Raw genomic sequence first — 10,000 nt, forward strand, 5'->3', positions numbered from 1 at the left:
GTAGAAGTTAACAGAAGTCAGTAGAAGTTAACAGAAGACAGTAGAAGACAGTAGAAGTTAACAGAAGTCAGTAGAAGTTAACAGAAGTCAGTAGAAGTTAACAGAAGACAGTAGAAGTTAACAGAAGACAGTAGAAGTTAACAGAAGTCAGTAGAAGTTAACAGAAGACAGTAGAAGACAGTAAAAGTTAACAGAAGTCAGTAGAAGACAGTAGAAGTTAACAGAAGTCAGTACAAGACAGTAGAAGTCAGTAGAAGTTAACAGAAGTCAGTAGAAGACAGTAGAAGTTAACAGACGTCAGTAGAAGATAGTAGAAGTTAACAGAAGTCAGTAGAAGACAGTAGAAGACAGTAGAAGTTAACAGAAGTCAGTAGAAGACAGTAGAAGTTAACAGAAGTCAGTAGAAGTTAACAGAAGACAGTAGAAGACAGTAGAAGTTAACAGAAGTCAGTAGAAGTTAACAAAAGTCAGTAGAAGTTAACAGAAGACAGTAGAAGTTAACAGAAGACAGTAGAAGTTAACAGAAGTCAGTAGAAGTTAACAGAAGACAGTAGAAGACAGTAGAAGACAGTAGAAGTTAACAGCAGATAGTAGAAGTTAACAGAAGACTGTAGGAGACAGTAGAAGTTAACAGAAGACAGTAGAAGTTAAGAGAAGTCAGTAGAAGTTAACCGAATACAGTAGAAGACAGTAGAAGACAGTAGGAGACAGTAGAAGTTAACAGAAGACAGTAGAAGTTAACAGAAGACAGTAGAAGTTAACAGAAGACTGTAGGAGACAGTAGAAGTTAACAGAAGACAGTAGAAGTTAACAGAAGACAGTAGAAGTTAACAGAAGACTGTAGGAGACAGTAGAAGTTAACAGAAGTCAGTAGAAGTTAACAGAAGACAGTAGAAGTTAACAGAAGTTAGTAGAAGACAGTAGAAGTTAACAGAAGACAGTAGAAGTCAGTAGAAGTTAACAGACGTCAGTAGAAGACAGTAGAAGTTAACAGAAGACTGTAGGAGACAGTAGAAGTTAACAGAAGTCAGTAGAAGTTAACAGAAGACAGTAGAAGTTAACAGAAGTCAGTAGAAGACAGTAGAAGTTAACAGAAGACTGTAGGAGACAGTAGAAGTTAACAGAAGTCAGTAGAAGTTAACAGAAGACAGTAGAAGTTAACAGAAGTCAGTAGAAGACAGTAGAAGTTAACAGACGTCAGTAGAAGACAGTAGAAGTTAACAGAAGACTGTAGGAGACAGTAGAAGTTAACAGAAGTCAGTAGAAGTTAACAGAAGACAGTAGAAGTTAACAGAAGTCAGTAGAAGACAGTAGAAGTTAACAGAAGTCAGTAGAAGTTAACAGAAGACAGTAGAAGACAGTAGAAGTTAACAGAAGTCAGTAGAAGTTAACAGAAGTCAGTAGAAGTTAACAGAAGACAGTAGAAGTTAACAGAAGACAGTAGAAGTTAACAGAAGACAGTAGAAGTTAACAGAAGTCAGTAGAAGTTAACAGAAGACAGTAGAAGACAGTAGAAGTTAACAGAAGTCAGTAGAAGTTAACAAAAGTCAGTAGAAGTTAACAGAAGACAGTAGAAGTTAACAGAAGACAGTAGAAGTTAACAGAAGTCAGTAGAAGTTAACAGAAGACAGTAGAAGACAGTAGAAGTTAACAGAAGACTGTAGGAGACAGTAGAAGTTAACAGAAGACAGTAGAAGTTAACAGAAGTCAGTAGAAGTTAACCGAATACAGTACAAGTTATCAGAAGACAGTAGAAGTTAACAGAAGTCAGTAGAAGTCAGTAGAAGTTAACAGAAGACAGTAGAAGTTAACAGAAGTCAGTAGAAGTTAACAGAAGACTGTAGGAGACAGTAGAAGTTAACAGAAGACAGTACAAGTTAACAGAAGTCAGTAGAAGTTAACAGAAGACAGTAGAAGTTAACAGAAGTCAGTAGAAGACAGTAGAAGTTAACAGAAGACAGTAGAAGTTAACAGAAGACAGTAGAAGACAGTAGAAGTTAACAGAAGACAGTAGAAGTTAACAGAAGTCAGTAGAAGTTAACCGAATACAGTAGAAGTTATCAGAAGACAGTAGAAGTTAACAGAAGTCAGTAGAAGTCAGTAGAAGGTAACAGAAGACAGTAGAAGTTAACAGAAGTCAGTAGAAGTTAACAGAAGACTGTAGGAGACAGTAGAAGTTAACAGAAGACAGTAGAAGTTAACAGAAGTCAGTAGAAGTTAACAGAAGACAGTAGAAGTTAACAGAAGTCAGTAGAAGACAGTAGAAGTTAACAGAAGACAGTAGAAGTTAACAGAAGACAGTAGAAGACAGTAGAAGTTAACAGAAGACAGTAGAAGACAGTAGAAGTTAACAGAAGACAGTAGAAGACAGTAGAAGTTAACAGAAGACAGTAGAAGTTAACAGAAGACAGTAGAAGTTAACAGAAGACTGTATGAGACAGTAGAAGACAGTAGAAGTTAACAGAAGACAGTAGAAGTTAACAGAAGACAGTAGAAGACAGTAGAAGACAGTAGAAGTTAACAGAAGACAGTAGAAGTTAACAGAAGACAGTAGAAGACAGTAGAAGTTAACAGAAGACAGTAGAAGTTAACAGAAGACAGTAGAAGACAGTAGAAGACAGTAGAAGTTAACAGAAGACAGTAGAAGACAGTAGAAGTTAACAGACGTCAGTAGAAGACAGTAGAAGTTAACAGAAGACTGTAGGAGACAGTAGAAGTTAACAGAAGTCAGTAGAAGTTAACAGAAGACAGTAGAAGTTAACAGAAGTCAGTAGAAGACAGTAGAAGTTAACAGAAGTCAGTAGAAGTTAACAGAAGACAGTAGAAGACAGTAGAAGTTAACAGAAGTCAGTAGAAGTTAACAGAAGACAGTAGAAGACAGTAGAAGTTAACAGAAGTCAGTAGAAGTTAACAAAAGTCAGTAGAAGTTAACAGAAGACAGTAGAAGTTAACAGAAGACAGTAGAAGTTAACAGAAGTCAGTAGAAGTTAACAGAAGACAGTAGAAGTTAACAGAAGACAGTAGAAGTTAACAGAAGACAGTAGAAGTTAACAGAAGTCAGTAGAAGTTAACAGAAGACAGTAGAAGACAGTAGAAGTTAACAGAAGACTGTAGGAGACAGTAGAAGTTAACAGAAGACAGTAGAAGTTAACAGAAGTCAGTAGAAGTTAACCGAATACAGTACAAGTTATCAGAAGACAGTAGAAGTTAACAGAAGTCAGTAGAAGTCAGTAGAAGTTAACAGAAGACAGTAGAAGTTAACAGAAGTCAGTAGAAGTTAACAGAAGACTGTAGGAGACAGTAGAAGTTAACAGAAGACAGTACAAGTTAACAGAAGTCAGTAGAAGTTAACAGAAGACAGTACAAGTTAACAGAAGTCAGTAGAAGACAGTAGAAGTTAACAGAAGACAGTAGAAGTTAACAGAAGACAGTAGAAGACAGTAGAAGTTAACAGAAGACAGTAGAAGTTAACAGAAGTCAGTAGAAGTTAACCGAATACAGTAGAAGTTATCAGAAGACAGTAGAAGTTAACAGAAGTCAGTAGAAGTCAGTAGAAGGTAACAGAAGACAGTAGAAGTTAACAGAAGTCAGTAGAAGTTAACAGAAGACTGTAGGAGACAGTAGAAGTTAACAGAAGACAGTAGAAGTTAACAGAAGTCAGTAGAAGTTAACAGAAGACAGTAGAAGTTAACAGAAGTCAGTAGAAGACAGTAGAAGTTAACAGAAGACAGTAGAAGTTAACAGAAGACAGTAGAAGACAGTAGAAGTTAACAGAAGACAGTAGAAGACAGTAGAAGTTAACAGAAGACAGTAGAAGACAGTAGAAGTTAACAGAAGACAGTAGAAGTTAACAGAAGACAGTAGAAGTTAACAGAAGACTGTATGAGACAGTAGAAGACAGTAGAAGTTAACAGAAGACAGTAGAAGTTAACAGAAGACAGTAGAAGACAGTAGAAGACAGTAGAAGTTAACAGAAGACAGTAGAAGTTAACAGAAGACAGTAGAAGACAGTAGAAGTTAACAGAAGACAGTAGAAGTTAACAGAAGACAGTAGAAGACAGTAGAAGACAGTAGAAGTTAACAGAAGACAGTAGAAGACAGTAGAAGTTAACAGACGTCAGTAGAAGACAGTAGAAGTTAACAGAAGACTGTAGGAGACAGTAGAAGTTAACAGAAGTCAGTAGAAGTTAACAGAAGACAGTAGAAGTTAACAGAAGTCAGTAGAAGACAGTAGAAGTTAACAGAAGTCAGTAGAAGTTAACAGAAGACAGTAGAAGACAGTAGAAGTTAACAGAAGTCAGTAGAAGTTAACAGAAGACAGTAGAAGACAGTAGAAGTTAACAGAAGTCAGTAGAAGTTAACAAAAGTCAGTAGAAGTTAACAGAAGACAGTAGAAGTTAACAGAAGACAGTAGAAGTTAACAGAAGTCAGTAGAAGTTAACAGAAGACAGTAGAAGACAGTAGAAGTTAACAGAAGTCAGTAGAAGTTAACAAAAGTCAGTAGAAGTTAACAGAAGACAGTAGAAGTTAACAGAAGACAGTAGAAGTTAACAGAAGTCAGTAGAAGTTAACAGAAGACAGTAGAAGACAGTAGAAGTTAACAGAAGACTGTAGGAGACAGTAGAAGTTAACAGAAGACAGTAGAAGTTAACAGAAGTCAGTAGAAGTTAACCGAATACAGTACAAGTTATCAGAAGACAGTAGAAGTTAACAGAAGTCAGTAGAAGTCAGTAGAAGTTATCAGAAGACAGTAGAAGTTAACAGAAGTCAGTAGAAGTCAGTAGAAGTTAACAGAAGACAGTAGAAGTTAACAGAAGTCAGTAGAAGACAGTAGAAGTTAACAGAAGACAGTAGAAGTTAACAGAAGACAGTAGAAGTTAACAGAAGACAGTAGAAGACAGTAGAAGTTAACAGAAGACTGTAGGAGACAGTAGAAGTTAACAGAAGACAGTAGAAGTTAACAGAAGACAGTAGAAGTTAACAGAAGTCAGTAGAAGTTAACAGAAGACAGTAGAAGACAGTAGAAGTTAACAGAAGTCAGTAGAAGTTAACAAAAGTCAGTAGAAGTTAACAGAAGACAGTAGAAGTTAACAGAAGACAGTAGAAGTTAACAGAAGTCAGTAGAAGTTAACAGAAGACAGTAGAAGACAGTAGAAGTTAACAGAAGACTGTAGGAGACAGTAGAAGTTAACAGAAGACAGTAGAAGTTAACAGAAGTCAGTAGAAGTTAACCGAATACAGTAGAAGTTATCAGAAGACAGTAGAAGTTAACAGAAGTCAGTAGAAGTCAGTAGAAGTTAACAGAAGACAGTAGAAGTTAACAGAAGTCAGTAGAAGTTAACAGAATACAGTACAAGTTATCAGAAGACAGTAGAAGTTAACAGAAGTCAGTAGAAGACAGTAGAAGTTAATAGAAGACAGTAGAAGACAGTAGAAGTTAACAGAAGACAGTAGAAGACAGTAGAAGACAGTAGAAGTTAACAGAAGACAGTAGAAGTTAACAGAAGACAGTAGAAGTTAACAGAAGTCAGTAGAAGACAGTAGAAGTTAATAGAAGACAGTAGAAGTTAACAGAAGACAGTAGAAGTTAACAGAAGTCAGTAGAAGACAGTAGAAGTTAACAGAAGACAGTAGAAGTTAACAGAAGTCAGTAGAAGACAGTAGAAGTTAACAGAAGACAGTAGAAGTTAACAGAAGACAGTAGAAGACAGTAGAAGTTAACAGAAGACAGTAGAAGTTAACAGAAGACAGTAGAAGTTAACAGAAGACAGTAGAAGACAGTAGACGTTAACAGAAGTCAGTAGAAGTTAACAGAAGACAGTAGAAGACAGTAGAAGACAGTAGAAGACAGTAGAAGTTAACAGAAGACAGTAGAAGACAGTAGAAGTTAACAGAAGACAGTAGAAGACAGTAGAAGTTAACAGAAGACAGTAGAAGTTAACAGAAGACAGTAGAAGACAGTAGAAGTTAACAGAAGACAGTAGAAGACAGTAGAAGACAGTAGAAGACAGTAGAAGACAGTAGAAGACAGTAGAAGTTAACAGAAGACAGTAGAAGACAGTAGAAGTTAACAGAAGACAGTAGAAGACAGTAGAAGTTAACAGAAGACAGTAGAAGACAGTAGAAGACAGTAGAAGACAGTAGAAGACAGTAGAAGACAGTAGAAGTTAACAGAAGACAGTAGAAGACAGTAGAAGTTAACAGAAGACAGTAGAAGACAGTAGAAGTTAACAGAAGACAGTAGAAGTTAACAGAAGACAGTAGAAGACAGTAGAAGTTAACAGAAGACAGTAGAAGACAGTAGAAGACAGTAGAAGACAGTAAAGTGAAGAGAAAAAGTCTCACCTCTCTGCTGAGCAGCAGCTCGCTCCATCAGCAGCAACAACAGCAGCAACTTCATCTCTGCAGACGCCAGTTAGACCACCGAGACCTGAACCAGAACTGGACCAGTTAGACCACCGAGACCTGAACCAGAACTGGACCAGTTAGACCACCGAGATCTGAACCAGACCTGGACCAGTTAGACCACTGAGACCTGGACCAGACCTGGAGCCACACTGGGAGTACTGGGAGGAAGAGGAACAGTAACTGGACCCAAACTGGAGGAAGAGGAACAGTGACTGGACGGGGACTGGGACTGGGACTAAGTGGACTGGTTCTCAGTGAGGAGGAATGTGTTGCCACAGTGACTCTCTCCATTCATTCAGCTCAATGAGGGGGGGGGGGGGGTGGACCGTACCATCTAGTCTGGGGACGGGGGGATGGGGGAGGATGGGGACGGGAGTCTGAACAATGAAACGGAACAGACTCTCTGGGTTAGAAGTTTGGTTTGCTTTACAAACATTTATCTTCTGTTGTTGTTGTCTGTAAATAATCATTTAAAATATAAAACAATAATTAATCATTTAAAATATAAAACAATAATTAATCATTTAAAATATAAAACAATAATTAATCATTTAAAATATAAAACAATAATTAATCATTTAAAATATAAAACAATAATTAATCATTTAAAATGTAAAACAATAATTAATCATTTAAATATAAAACAATAATTAATCATTTAAAATATAAAACAATAATTAATCATTTAAAATGTAAAACAATAATTAATCATTTAAAATATAAAACAATAATTAATCATTTAAAATATAAAACAATAATTAATCATTTAAAATGTAAAACAATAATTAATCATTTAAAATGTAAAACAATAATTAATCATTTAAAATATAAAACAATAATTAATCATTTAAAATATAAAACAATAATTAATCATTTAAATATAAAACAATAATTAATCATTTAAAATGTAAAACAATAATTAATCATTTAAAATGTAAAACAATAATTAATCATTTAAAATGTAAAACAATAATTAATCATTTAAAATATAAAACAATAATTAATCATTTAAATATAAAACAATAATTAATCATTTAAAATATAAAACAATAATTAATCATTTAAAATGTAAAACAATAATTAATCATTTAAATATAAAACAATAATTAATCATTTAAAATGTAAAACAATAATTAATCATTTAAAATATAAAACAATAATTAATCATTTAAAATGTAAAACAATAATTAATCATTTAAAATATAAAACAATAATTAATCATTTAAAATATAAAACAATAATTAATCATTTAAAATATAAAACAATAATTAATCATTTAAAATATAAAACAATAATTAATCATTTAAAATATAAAACAATAATTAATCATTTAAAATATAAAACAATAATTAATCATTTAAAATATAAAACAATAATTAATCATTTAAAATATAAAACAATAATTAATCATTTAAAATGTAAAACAATAATTAATCATTTAAATATAAAACAATAATTAATCATTTAAAATATAAAACAATAATTAATCATTTAAAATGTAAAACAATAATTAATCATTTAAAATATAAAACAATAATTAATCATTTAAAATATAAAACAATAATTAATCATTTAAAATGTAAAACAATAATTAATCATTTAAAATGTAAAACAATAATTAATCATTTAAAATATAAAACAATAATTAATCATTTAAAATATAAAACAATAATTAATCATTTAAATATAAAACAATAATTAATCATTTAAAATGTAAAACAATAATTAATCATTTAAAATGTAAAACAATAATTAATCATTTAAAATGTAAAACAATAATTAATCATTTAAAATATAAAACAATAATTAATCATTTAAAATATAAAACAATAATTAATCATTTAAATATAAAACAATAATTAATCATTTAAAATATAAAACAATAATTAATCATTTAAAATGTAAAACAATAATTAATCATTTAAATATAAAACAATAATTAATCATTTAAAATGTAAAACAATAATTAATCATTTAAAATATAAAACAATAATTAATCATTTAAAATGTAAAACAATAATTAATCATTTAAAATATAAAACAATAATTAATCATTTAAAATGTAAAACAATAAATAATCATTTAAAATGTAAAACAATAAATAATCATTTAAAATGTAAAACAATAATTAATCATTTAAAATATAAAACAATAATTAATCATTTAAAATGTAAAACAATAATTAATCATTTAAATATAAAACAATAATTAATCATTTAAAATGTAAAACAATAATTAATCATTTAAAATGTAAAACAATAATTAATCATTTAAAATGTAAAACAATAATTAATCATTTAAAATATAAAACAATAATTAATCATTTAAAATATAAAACAATAATTAATCATTTAAAATATAAAACAATAATTAATCATTTAAAATGTAAAACAATAAATAATCATTTAAAATGTAAAACAATAAATAATCATTTAAAATGTAAAACAATAATGAATATTATAAATATAAAATAAAGGTTTCAGTGTATTTAAATCAAACAGAGCTGGAAGTATTAATTATCCATCACAGTTATTTATATAATATTTAATCAACTTTAATGTTTATATTTAGACTTTATGAACTCATGAATAATAATAATAAATAGTTTGTGTTGTGATGTCGTTATTATTTATGAATCAGACGTCTCTGATTGGATCATCAGAACCTCTCTCAGCTGATTATCACACGACTGTTACACCTATCAATTATATATATATATATATATAAAAATGTATATATATGTATAATATATATATATACATATATATTATACTGTATATATATACTGTTACACTCTTTAACCCTTAAAACCTATCAATTCTATATACAGTATAATATATAGATGTATATTATATACAGTATAATATATAGATTTATATATATATACTGTATAATATATAGATGTATATATTATACTGTATAATATATAGATGTATATATATATACAGTATATATATATAAATCTATATATTATACAGTATATAATATATAGATGTATATATATATACAGTATAATATATACATCTATATATATACAGTATAATATATAGATGTGTATATTATACTGTATAATATATAGATGTATATTATATACAGTATAATATATAGATGTATATTATATACAGTATATATATATAATTCTATATATTATACTGTATATTATATACAGTATAATATATAGATGTATATATTATACAGTGTATAATATATAGATGTATATATATATATATATACAGTATAATATATAGATGTATATATATATATATATACAGTATAATATATAGATGTATATATATATACTGTATAATATATAGATGTATATATATATACTGTATAATATATAGATGTATATATATATATACAGTATATATATATAAATCTATATATATATATATATACATATATATATTATACAGTGTATAATATATATATGTATATATATATATATATATAGATCTATATATATATACAGTATAATATATAGATATATATATATATACTGTATAATATATAGATGTATATATATATACAGTATAATATATAGATTTATATATATATACAGTATATATATATAAATCTATATATTATACAG

At 29.4% G+C, this 10,000-nt stretch overlaps 1 protein-coding gene across 1 annotated transcript in view; it reads right to left on the minus strand.

The window, feature by feature from the left end:
* lama1 (laminin, alpha 1) overlaps positions 1-6,659 on the minus strand; it is an 89,852-nt gene extending 83,193 nt beyond the window's left edge. Inside the window, exon 1 of the mRNA XM_074628300.1 lies at positions 6,346-6,659. Within this exon, the coding sequence (XP_074484401.1) occupies positions 6,346-6,400 (55 nt within the window). The 5' untranslated portion in view covers positions 6,401-6,659. The remainder of the gene's footprint in view (positions 1-6,345) is intronic.
* Positions 6,660-10,000: the final 3,341 nt, after the last annotated feature.

Source organism: Sebastes fasciatus, unplaced genomic scaffold (assembly GCF_043250625.1).
Source record: "Sebastes fasciatus isolate fSebFas1 unplaced genomic scaffold, fSebFas1.pri Scaffold_28, whole genome shotgun sequence".
In the NCBI taxonomy this organism is placed as follows: Eukaryota; Metazoa; Chordata; class Actinopteri; order Perciformes; family Sebastidae; genus Sebastes; species Sebastes fasciatus.